Source organism: Pelodiscus sinensis, chromosome 3 (assembly GCF_049634645.1).
Source record: "Pelodiscus sinensis isolate JC-2024 chromosome 3, ASM4963464v1, whole genome shotgun sequence".
NCBI classification, from domain to species: Eukaryota; Metazoa; Chordata; order Testudines; family Trionychidae; genus Pelodiscus; species Pelodiscus sinensis.
In genome coordinates, this window is record NC_134713.1 from 124,735,681 (window position 1) to 124,748,820 (window position 13,140).

General features: G+C 38.4%; 1 protein-coding gene across 9 annotated transcripts in view; it reads right to left on the reverse strand.

The window, feature by feature from the left end:
- SIPA1L2 (signal induced proliferation associated 1 like 2) overlaps positions 1–13,140 on the reverse strand; it is a 251,297-nt gene that overhangs the window by 126,471 nt on the left and 111,686 nt on the right. For 8 of the 9 annotated variants that reach the window (XM_075924753.1, XM_075924747.1, XM_075924745.1 and 5 more), the window contains one exon: positions 4,039–5,747. In XM_075924753.1, the coding sequence (XP_075780868.1) occupies positions 4,039–5,506 (1,468 nt within the window). In that variant the 5' untranslated portion in view covers positions 5,507–5,747. The remainder of the gene's footprint in view (positions 1–4,038; positions 5,748–13,140) is intronic. The other variant, XM_075924746.1, reaches the window with a different exon arrangement.

Here is a 13,140-nt window from a genome sequence, read left to right on the forward strand (position 1 = left end):
TGTGGATGAGGCACTAGCAGAACTGGGAAGTGTATGTAGACAGCAGTCGTCCACGCAGGAGCCAAAACTGATTATAAAGTTTGCTCCATCATTATAAGTTTAAAGTTTATCATATTTTTCTATGATCTACCCTTGAAGAAAGTACTAGCAATGTCCATCACTTACTAAAGTAAGATCAGGGCAGGAGAGCCACCTCTTCAATCATGGAGAGCCCAACTTTCCCAAGTAAAATAATGAAAAATAACCTTTAGAAGGGGAAGTGCTTAATAATTATTTAACTAAAACCAAAAGGAATACAATTAATTTTTATTGTTTTTAAAAAACAAACAAAGGGAGCTGTTCTAACAACTAAAAACACCTGTGTGATTAACTACATACTAGCCATTTACTGAAATATTTGATAGAACAGGCATCTGGAGACTCTGTCTCATGCTGAAGTCAGCTGACAAGGAACTGGGGGTGATTTGCCTGCACAGCCCTCAGCCCCAGCAAAGGGCACAAGGATGTGTGGGGCATATGCATGGTCTGGACAGGTCAAAATTTTCTCAAAGGCATATGTCATGGCACCTGAAGTGGAGCACCAACAGGGACACAATTAGAAGAAGAATCCTAAAAACCCACTAAACAAGCAGCATTCATTTTTACATTCCATACCATTACGGAATCAGTGATCATAAAAGGTGTCCAAATGAGCATGCTGATTCTTGAAGTCCTCTACCCACAGTGCAGTTAACATCATGGCCAGCAGCTATGCAAGTTTCTCAACACTTAATTAGGAACATACCTCAAACTGGACCTGGAGGGCCCACCACTGTTTCAACCAGGGTACCAATTAGTGACAACTGTCATTGTGAGTTGCTGAGCCTTTGCCCCCAGGAACAAGAATGACACCAACAATTTGTTTCACACAAGCTATAGAACAGTTATCAGAGGGTAACAATTCCATTTCTTAGTTTTTATATTTTAATTCATATATTCATCAAGTGTGCTGTTTCTAGTAAAGGAATCTTATTAATACACATTTCTATTGGTATCAAAACAAATATTACCCAAAACCATATCAAAGCAAATAATACTCAAAAATAATTATTTTGGGTTTGCTATACATACAAAATGATGGGGACCAATTTAGCTACAACTACCCAAGAGAAAGATCTTTGAGTCATTGTAGATAGTTCTCTGAAAACATCCAAAGTGCATGCAGCAGCAGTCAAAAAAGTAAACAGACTGTTAGGAATCATTACAAAAGTGATAGAGAATAAGATAGAGAATATCTTATTGCCTCTATATACAACTATGGTACGTCCACATCTTGAATACTCTGTACAGATGTGGTCGCCTCATCTAAACAAAAATATATTGGCAGTGGAAAAGGCTTTGAAAAGGGCAACAAAAGCGATTAGGGGTTTGCAACGAGTCCCATATGAAAGAGATTAAAAAGACTGGGACTTTTTAGTTTAGAAAAGAGGAGACTAAGAGGAATATGATAGAGATCTATAAAATCATGACTGGTGTGGAAAACGTGAATAAGGAAAAGTTATTTACTTGTTCCCATAACATAATAACTAGGGATCACCAAATGAAATTAATAGGTAGCAGGTGTAAAACAAACAAAAGGAACTTTTTCTTCATGAAGTGCAGAGTTAACCTGCGAACTCCTTACTAGAGGATGGTGTGAAGACCAGGACTGTAACAGGGTTCAAAAAGAACTGGATGAATTCCTGGAGGTTATATTCGTCAATGGCTATTAGCCAAGATGGATAGAAATGGTGTCCCTAGCCTCTGTTTGTCAGAGGTTGGAAATGGATGACAGGAGTGGGAACATTTGATGATTCCCTGTTCTGTGCACTCCCTCTCGCATTGGCCACTGTTGGAATACAGGATACTGGGTTAGATGGACATTTGGTCTGACCCAGTATGGCCGTTCTCATGTTGGGTTAACCATTCAGAGGGTGTGTCTACACAGCAGTTATTTCAGAATAATGGGCTATTATTCCGAAATAACTATGTGAGTATTTACACAGCAATTCTGTTATTTTGAAATAATTTCAAAATAATGGATGGCTAATTCCGACGTCTGTAAACCTCATTCTACAAAGTGTAACACCTATTTCAATACAGTTATTTCAAAATAGGGGCTGCGTAGACGCTCCACTTTTGCCATTTCGAAAAAGCCCCTCACCGGGGCCATTCTAAGTTATTCCTTCTGGAGCTCTAAATCGAGATAGTATGTCTACATTAGGGAAGCCTGCCTCCGACTAATTTTGAGTGTAGATGTGCTATTTCGAAATAAGCTATTTCGGAATAACAATTCCGGAATAGCTTATTCCGAAATAACTGTGCAGTGTAGATGTAGCCAGAATGACAATAAGGTTTTTGCATACTGTATTACCTTAAGGGGTTCTAAGAAGCTTGCCTTCCTAAAAGAGACTTTCCATATTGTTTTCGCTTTATTTCCTCCATTCTTATGTACCTTTATGTTCCATAATAAGGCAAATTTTGTTCAGTCATATCTGCAATCTAAGACTGCTTTTCAATTTTTTGAAAATTTACAATTTTTGCTTTCTAAAACCCCTATTTAATAATACTCTCTTTGATTTGGTTTGTCCTCCTTTTCCCTTTTTTCTTTACTCTCATTTGTAACTCTGTTGTCCATCTCTTCTCCATATGCCCCTGTAAACCAGTCCCCTTCTTTTCCCAGGCTCTCCAAACATATGCCAAATACCCTCTACGTCACCAGTTTTCACGGTTCTCCACTTTTGAAAGCCAACAGTTCCAATTCTTGACTTCCCAGACAGCTCAAGAGCCATTTCACACCCCTGTCTCTTCTGTCTTTGCACAACTATGGGAGTTTTTCCATCCTCAAACAATGAAGTTTCAGGTTCTTGCTTTCTTTCCTTTTCTTGTCACTCAGCTCTCATAATTCTCTCAACACTCTGATAGGAATGTGAACAGATAACCAGTTTAGGGATGTAAAATCAAATGACTGGCTAATCAAATAGTGGATGCAATTAGTCGTTCACATCCCTAAAAAAGGAGCTGATAGTACATGCCTACTCAGATCGCTGCAGCATGACGGAGGCAAGAATTATTACAAATTTATCAAGTCCATTGCATAGGGACAGAAGAGAAAGTAAGATGTCAATCACTGTGGTGCTTTCTGCTGCTCACATATGGCTAGGAAGGCACAGCAAGCATGGCATTAGGAAGACTCAGCCAAAGGCAGAGAACCTATGTTATGGAGAATTACAGGGATTTTTATTACAATGGAATAAAACTGTGTACACTAGCACTTCACTCTGGAAAGCAGTTTAATGTTTTCTAGTATAGGTACACTAAAAGAATAGGACTATGGAAGGGAGCACATTGAGCTCTGAGTAACTGGAAGACTGGCTAGTGTCATGCAGCACTTTTGAGGGAGCTGAGAGAAATAGCAATGTATGGGTGGGTATATGGAAGATTCCAATAGCACTCCAAAGCAAAGGAAAACACACACACACACACACACACACACACACACACACACACACACACACGGACCACAGAGAGAAATAGGAAAAACAAACAAGATTGTTGACAAAAATGCAAAACAATGGGATATAAGAACAAAACCCAGACCTGGTGATGGGTTTTTTTAAATGTATTATGTAACTTGGTGGATGGATGTCACGTAATGACTTAGTCATTAACTCAAATGAAAAAACCTAAAAAATAAACTCATCTCTAAAATTTTGGACCCCATCTGTTAGGAGTAGTTGGACCAGCGAGCAACATTTTCCCTGTTCTCAGCCAAGGTAAACTAAAACCTTGTACAAGGAAGCTAATTTATAATACACTTTAAACACCACACCACTCAGTGACCTTGGGCAAGTCTCAATATTTCTGTACTTTATTCAACCCATTGGATGATAAACGTCAGATATATTCAGAGGTTTAATTTTTGTCAAGTACTTTGAAAATCTATGGAGGAAAACAGCTCTTTTATTTAAGGGCTAAATATTAAACCTAATATATACATATCAAGAAGGAGAGCCTTACCTTTTCCATAGAAGAACTTCCGGTAATAATATGCTCCAAGATCAATGTGTTCTATAATATAACGCTTAACTTTCTCCCGATGAATTGACTGATTCTCTCTTGGCACCTCCAGTACAGAAACACCAGCATTTGTGCAATGAGAACTTAGAGAGGATTCAAAGGAACAACTTTCACCTGAAGCAAAAGATGAAGAGTTTGCCCTGGAAAGTGCAATCCGCCTATCTCCTTCTCCACCCGTTTCATTCCTAAAGTAAGGGCAACTCAATATTAGGTCATTGCTTTTCCCATCACCCTCATCAGCATCTAGGTTTTCTTTTGAGTTGAGGTCCTCTTTACTTCCCAAAGGAGATTCACAGTTTCCTGTCTGGCCTGTGGTCATTTGAGTTTGTGATGCAGCCGAAGCCCCAGTGGTTATATTTTTTCTTTTCCCCACATTAACCCTGGTAGCCATTGCTTCATTTATGTTAAATAAAATGCTCTGGACATCATAATGCGCAAAACATTTTTGACAGTTCCAAGGACGAATGTTTCTCTCAAATCTACCATCATCCAGTTCTGATGAAAATTTGAAAGTTTCATGCTCACTTTTAACCGTGCGCAGTTTTCTAAACAAAGATGTCTCTACTGCTTCTGATTTTAGTCTCCATTTAAAAGATTTGTCCCTGTCTCTACCAATAAGCAGGGCACTATCCATATAATCCAATCCAGATATCCTGACAAATTCTCCTCTGGAAATCTGTGTGGCAGCATGAAGGCTTGGAGAAATTGTAGGATCACAGCGGAAAAACTCAGGCAATCCAAATGGAGCAAGAGTTTTATGGTCAACATTTTCCACTCTATATCCTCTGAGCATTGCAAAAATATTCTCACCAGACAAACCTTGCCTGTCAATTGAAGAAGTACTTCCATATTCTCTATGAAGAGCTGCTCCCGTATTTGGGTTAACAGCATTCTGGTCCAGCACATCTTCAGCATCAATGTCACTAATGGTGACATCGCTGTTGCTCCTTTGCCTTATAGGATGAAGTCCCCTCTGGGGAGAATGGACAAAGAGATCTCCTATTGTATATTTGGTCTCTGCAAATTCCAAATCCAACTGCTGCTCTTGTTGCCCATCACTTTGGTCATTTTGTCCATTTGGAATTACTGATCCAACACTCTCATAACTAGTTTGAGGTCTACTTTCCCATACTGCTTTACTTAGTTCCTTAGAGCAATCTTTTTTAGGAGGCCATTCAGATACCCTTGCTCGGACACCCATTTTAGGCATAGCTGGTGTACCATTGCTTTCATTTTTGCTAGCTGTGTTTAAAGAAGCAGGAGGACCCACATTACCATTCAAAGCTTTAAATTTTCTAGCGAAGTAGTCATCCGACTGCATACTTCTTGAAGACTCCTTGAACTTTGAGGACGTTCGGCTAGGTTTGTGCTTGTCTTCTTGTGAAGACCTTTGATCACTCATGTCCATTCAAAGGCAATGAAATACCTAGTCTTATTTCAAGACTGGTACTGTTGTTATTACATTATCTTCGTATATGGAATACAGAATTGCAAAATAAATGAAACAGCCAGAGTCTGCATCAGAGCATAATGGTATCAGAGTACCACATTTGTAACAAAAAAATCAGAAAAACAAGTCTTCATAATATTTCCTTTAGTTTAGAAGTGTTCAATTTAATGTCAATCCAGGTGTATTCCTTGTACCTGTTCTAAAAAAGAAAAAAATGTGCATTAAAATTATTTACATTCAAGAACAAAAAGTCTATGCTGTTACTGGTAAATATAAAATGTCCTAAACACCAGTAGTAACCATATACATTCTCAAAAGAACTCAAGACACCCACACATTGAGCATATTATAAATTATTACATAGTCAAACAGATAAAGATAAATGTTCTGATTCACAATTCTCAGCAACCAATGTATTAGCCCAACAGCATTCTTAATTATGCTAAAGTTAGAGAATGTGTACTAACAATCTGTGGATTGATTTAATGTCTGGAAGAATTTATCCTAAAAAACAAAAACTACTATAGCTAATCAATTTAAACCCAGGATTAATACACTCCCGCCTAATTAATTTAAATTTCGAATAGATTACATACCTATTCTACTTGTCTTCTTTTCCTACTCTCATCTCAGTAGTTTAGTAGCAACTTAGAATCATAGAATACTAGGACTGGAAGGGACCTCGAGAGGTCATCGAGTCCAGTCCCCTGCCCTCATGGCAGGACCAAATACTGTCTAGACCATCTCTGATAGACATTTATCTACCCTACTCTTAAATATCTCCAGAAATGGGGATTCCACAACCTCAGTGGGCAATTTATTCCAGTGTTCGACTACCCTGACAGTTAGGAACTTTTTCCTAAAGTCCAACCTAAACCTCCCTTGCTTCAGTTTCAGCCCACTGCTTCTTCTTCTATCCTCAGAGACAAAGATGAACAAGTTTTCTCCCTCCTCCTCATGACACTCTTTTAGATACCTGAAAACTGCTATCATGTCCCCCCTCAATCTTGTCTTTTCTAAACTAAACAAACCCAATTCTGTCAGCCTTCCTTCATAGGTCATGTTCTCTAGACCTTTAATCATTCTTGTTGCTCTTCTCTGCACCCTCTCCAATTTCTCCACATCTTTCTTGAAATGCAGTGCCCAGAACTGGACACAATACTCCAACTGAGGCCTAACCAGTGCAGAGTAGAGCGGAAGAATGACTTCTCGTATCTTGCTCACAACATACATGTTAATGCATCCCAGAATCATGTTTGCTTTTTTTGCAACAGCATCACACTGCTGACTCATTCAGTTTGTGGTCCACTGTAACCCCTAGATCTCTTTCTGCCGTACTCCTTCCTAAACAGTCGCTTCCCATTTTGTATGTGTGAAACTGATTGTTCCTTCCTAAGTGGAGCACTTTGCACTTGTCTTTATTAAACTTCATCCTGTTTACCTCAGACCATTTCTCCAATTTGTCCAGATCATTTTGAATTATGACCCTACCCTCCAGAACAATCGCAACCCCTCCCAGCTTGGTATCATCTGCAAACTTAATAAGCGTACTTTCTATGCCAATATCTAAATGGTTGATGAAGATATTGAACAGAGCCGGTCCCAAACCAGACCCCTGCACAACCCCACTTGTTATACCTTTCCAGAAGGATTGTGAACCATTAATAACTACTCTGAGTATGGTTATCCAGCCAGTTATGTACCCACCTTATAGTAGCCCCATCTAAGTTGTATTTGCCTAGTTTATTGATAAGAATATCATGCAAGACCATATCAAATGCCTTCCTAACGTCTAGGTATACCACATCCACCGCTTCTCCCTTATCCACAAGATTCGTTATCCTATCAAAGAAAGCTATCAGATTGGTTTGACACGATTTGTTCTTTACAAATCCATGCTGGCTGTTCCCTAACACTTTGCCACCTTGCAAGTGTTTGCAGAGGATTTCCTTAATTACTTCCTCCATTATCTTCCATGGCACAGAAGTTAAACTAACTGGTCTGTAGTTTCCTGGGTTGTTCTTATTTCCCTTTTTATAAATGGGCACTATATTTGCCCTTTTCCAGTCTTCTGGAATCTCTCCTGTCTCCCATGATTTTCCAAAGATGATAGCTAGAGGCTCAGATACCTCCTCTATCAGCTCCTTGAGTATTCTAGGATGTATTTCATCAGGCCCTCGTGACTTGCAGGCATCTAACTTTTCTCGGTGATTTTTAACTTGTTCTTTTTTTATTTTATCTTCTAAACCTCCCCCCTTCCCATGAGCATTCACTATGTTAGGCATTCCTTCAGACTTCTTGGAGAAGACTGAAACAAAGAAGTCATTAAGCATCTCTGCCATTTCCAAGTTTCCTGTTACTGTTTCTCCCTCCTCACTGACCAGTGGGCCTACCCTGTCCTTGGTCTTCCTCTTGCTTCTAATGTATTTATAAAAAGTCTTGTTTCCCTTTATTCCCGTAGCTAGTTTTGAGCTCATTTTGTGCCTTTGCCTTTCTAATCTTGCCTCTGCATTCCTGTGTTGTTTGCCTATATTCATCCTTTGTAATTTGTCCTACTTTCCATTTTTTATGACACTCCTTTTTTATCTTTAGATCATGGAAGATCTCATTGTTAAGCCAAGGCGGTCTTTTGCCATATTTTCTATCTTTCCAATGCAGCAGAATAGCTTGCTTTTGGGCCCTTAATAATGTCCCTTTGAAAAACTGCCAACTCCTCAGTTGTTTTTCCCCTCTGTCTTGATTCCCACGAGACCTTATCTTTAAGCTCTCTGAGCTTACCAAAATCCGCCTTCCTGAAATCCATTGTCTCTATTTTGCTGTTCTCCCTTCTACCCTTCCTTAGAATTGTGAACTCTGTGATTTCATGATCACTTTCACCCAAGCTTAAAGACTAACAAAACATGTAGATGGGTATCATTAGCTTTCATGGGCACAATCCATCTTCTTCAGATGACAGGAGTGTTGAAAGTCCAGATCCAAAAATAAAGATTAGAGGTTATGATGGAGGTGTGTTGCATGGTTACTGGAAAGAATTTCTTTGAGGTTAGGGGGTTGTCTGTAAGTGAGAATTGGCCTTTTCCCCCAAGGCCTCAGAGCGAGGGGTAATTTTCCAGGACAGGTTGCGGATTAACGGTCGTAACTAAAGTTACGTGCTAATGGTACTTGATGCCTGTGTAGAATCTGGTGTTGGTCATCTTCCTTTCCAAGTGGAAACTAATGGTTATCATCAGCCTCTTGTAACTATTTAGTCTTTAAAGTGCTACTAGACTATTTGTTGTTTTTAATGTTTTTCCTATTACAGGCTAACTCAGCTATCCCGCTGAAGCTTATCCGCTCACAGACTCTTTTTCTTCTGACCCTCCATTTTTTCCCTTTCTTCCCCCTTCCCTCTCCTTCCCTTTTTATTCTTGGATCTGGACTTCCAACACTCCTGTCATCTGAAGAAGTGGATTGTGCCCAAAAAAGCTCATGATACCATCTACATGTTTTGTTAGTCTTGAAGGAGCTATTAGACTATTTGTTGCTTCTAAAGTTTTTCCTGTTACAGACTAACTCGGCTACCCCTCTGAAGCTTTTCATCTCAGTATTTTTCCTCAATACTATCCCAATGCATGGAATGCCCTCCCATTTTAGTTTGCCAAGATGACTCTTCATACTGAAGCATCTCCTGAAAAGTCAATTCTATGAGGCTTAAATGAACAATCAAGAGTAATAAGGAAATGAGAAGGTATACCCTTCAAATTACTCTCTCCTGTAGGTTTTTCAGTTCAACTTTTTTTATTATTATTTTTTAATAGGTCTCAAAATGAAAGCACTTTGGGGCAGGTACCACTCTCAGCCAATATCATCACACTGAATGAAACATACTTATGGGTACATTTGCTAAAAACTAAGGTTTGGTATATACTAAAGTATTGGGTCAGTAACTTTGCAAGAAATCCACCACTCCTCAGCAGCACAGTTAAGCCAACCTAAGTTCCTGTGTAGTCAGAGCTAGGTCGATGGAAAAATTATCCTGTAAAGCTAGCTACTGACACTGAGGGAAGTGGATTACATACAGCAATCGAAAAATCTTTCCCATCAATAGAGGTAGTGTCTACAGAAAAGCATTGTGCCACTGTAGCATTTTAAGTTCACATGAGTCCTCAGTGCTTCATTTCTTACGCAATGACTGGAAAAATCTATATATGATTTTCTATCCACTGGTACAAAAATGTCACTAAAATTTAGTCTGATTAGTAAAAAAAACATTCAGATGATGATTAGGACTGGTTTGAACAGTTCCATTTAGGTTAAGCCAAAGCACTCAAATCATCAGAGATATGTCATTTTCAAATAAATGTAAGTTACATGCTCTGCATGCGTCAGTCATCTGGAATGAAATACATACTCTGCTCAGTAAGGTAGAGCAGGGGGTTTGAATCAGGGTTCCCATATCCCAAACTACTGCCCTAATGCTGATGCTATACAGGCAGACATCTTGCCAAATCGGAAAGCCCAAGCTTCCATCTGAAATTGAGATTTCAACACAATTTAGGTTTTGAAAAAATGTTTAAACAGATTTTTGTTTTTCTTCCCATGAGGAATGAAAGCTACATTTCAAAACTGCAAAAGTTGCTGCAAAAGAGAGTCATCTTCCTTCAGCCAGTTCAACTAGTAAAATGTCTATTAAACTGTGGAACAGCCTGCCCACACATGGGATTTAAAACTGTGTTGAACAAAAAAATCTGAATATGTGCTGTGAGCAACAATCCTGAGGTGCTAATGCTGAAAATCTTTTAATCTGAAAGTCTCTGTCGCTAATTTCTATTTTACTTTTATATGGCAATATTTGTTACATTAACACATAGTACATATTTAAGTAATACTTGAAAGTGAATTTCAAGGAATCTGTTCCAGATATTTTATAGTTGAATCTTCCAGTTGAGTAGCAGACAATATGAGCTCACTTCAAGTGTACAAGCACTAATTAAGACAAATCCTTGAAAAGTAGGTCTTTCTTTGAAGAGGGAGTTCGGGGACACAGAATTTTGAATTTGGGACTTGCCAGTTAGGTAAACAGTGATGACATTGCAAACACTGTAAACTATGCTGGAAAGTAATAAGTCCAAGCAAAAACATTAGGCAGATCTCTAGACAAAGAAAAGAGGAGAACTCCAATTAATTGTTTTTAATGACAATTCCTTTTCGCTCTAATGCATTTAGGAAACAGCAGTTAGGTACTGAATAATTTCCTTCAATTTTACTATTTGAAGAATTTAAGTTACTTCTTTTTTAATAGCAGCGAGGAGTCCTGTGGCACCTTATAGACTAAGTGTTGGAGCATAAGCTTTGTGGGTCTTTGCCCACGAAAGCTTATGCTCCAACATTTCTGTTAGTCTATAAGGTGCCACAGGACTCCTCGCTGCTTTTGCAGATTCAGACTAACACGGCTACTCCTCTGATTCTTTTTTAATGTAACTGCTGAACAGCTATAACTAGAGCATATTCCCTTTTATATTTCTCTGCTTGTTAATCTAAGAGCCTTCAGCTACGATAGTAGAGAATAATGTGTGGGCTGCTTCCCACAGCAACACGGGAGCCAAGTTGGCAAACATTAATTCAAACACTGAACTGTCAGAACACTTAAAATATTTTTGTTTTTAATAGTTTTCAGGATGATCACATAGAGGAATGTGAACAGGGTACGTACTAGGGATGTGAAGATTAACCAGTGGGCCTGGAACAGCTCCCTGCTTACTGTGGACAGGGGGCTGCTCCCTCCCTGTGGGGCCTGCTGCAGTCAGGGGCGCTCCAGCCCAGACAGAGTGCACTGCAAACTTTGGCTATGCCAGCTGGGCTGCAGCAGCAGTCCCTGCATGTGGGGATGGGCTGGCTACAACCTGGCTGAGGTGGGGGGAGGGGAGCTGCTTCAGCCCAGCTGAACTGGAGCAGCCCCCACCCCGGCCTGCCTCCCCTTTAATTGTTTAGACACCACATTTAACCAATTAAACAGGATTTTACATCCCTAGTATGCACATTCATTTGCAATCCAGTCCTGTGCTTTTCTCCCACTTCAATTTAAGGATGAGGCAAGTCTGAATGCTATTGACACTGCACAAAGAAAAGCTGCTGCTGGTAACCAGCAATATAATGATCTTTCAAGATGTGTCAAATAAAGATGTTCATATACATTTAGGGCAAGTTTATACAAAGAAGAAAAATTGTACTGAAAGCTTCTCATAGTACAGCAAAGTTAGTCAAGTAGAAAAAAGTATTTAAAAACACTAATGGGGAAAAAAGATGAAAAAGGACTTCTTTTTTTTCCATGTGTGGAGGAACCCGGGAACTCCCTCAAACATAGGCTCTGCTTTGTACAGCCATATTGAAGCCCATTGTATAAGAACTTCATTTAACAGTGCTTTAAACGGTTTCCATTTGGCTACACACCACAGAATGGGCCAAAAAAAATGTTAAGAACATACTCTACTTAAGAAACAAAATAAGTTGCATTCCAGCCTACAATCTTAACACAATACCTATCTATGGATTAAAATAAAGTTTTGCTTTGCCCACAGTAATCAAACTGTATAAATGTTACTTTGCATGGAATCTGATTAAAATTTCTTAAAAACAAGGCAAAAGATCTTTTAATATACTTTAAAGCATTTTACATTCCTTTGGTAAAAATAAAATGCAAGTAGCAAAATATCTTGTGATATGTGCAACATTTTGGGAAAAATTACTATGATATAACTAAAGCACAAGTAAAAGTTTCTGTATGAATTATGACATCATGGACAGAGGGTAGCAACTAATACGTGATCCTTCATAGTCTTCAAAGAGCCTTCTTCAAATGTCAACAAAAGTTATGTTCAAGAATTAGAGGTCTCCCTGTCAGATAAAAGAAAATAAAACAGAGACATCCCATCACAACACCACTATTTAAGTAGTTTCAAAATGCAAAGTAAACAGGATTCAGAACAAAAAACAATTCTGCAGATCTGGAAAGATATATGAAACTCCACATAGACTGTGAAGATTAATTCTATTTTCTTTGAAGTGGCTGTAAATTATATTTTTCACACTATTCATCCCATTCACATATAAAAAAATGTAAAGCCATCCATCAAAATGTATTACACCTATTTTTTTTTTGAAGAGTATCACAGATATTTGTAAATTGCCATACCAACTAAATAGAAAATGAGAAAAAACTATCCTATAATAATTCAATTTTTCCTCTTTCCCAGCAAGAATTAGGAATAGAGAATTCCTATATCAGATCACAGCATTAGGCCATCTATTAGAGTATTCTGTATCTGACTATGGCCAATACTGGGTGCTTTTAAAAAAAGGTGCCATTTTCCACTACTCTGCATAATTTTGGAATAAATTGCTGACTGACATAGCTATTTCCTATGTCCCATCAGTTATTAGTGCTTTAAATACCCTGAAACAAAGTTTTAAATATCTTCCTATATCAAAAATTAAATGGCTGTCATTCTAGCTCCTAATTCACTTATTTTACATATAAATAGATAATTCTTTTTTTAAACAAGACTGTTTAGTCTTCAATGATGTATTGTTGCATTGAGTTCCACTAGTTAATT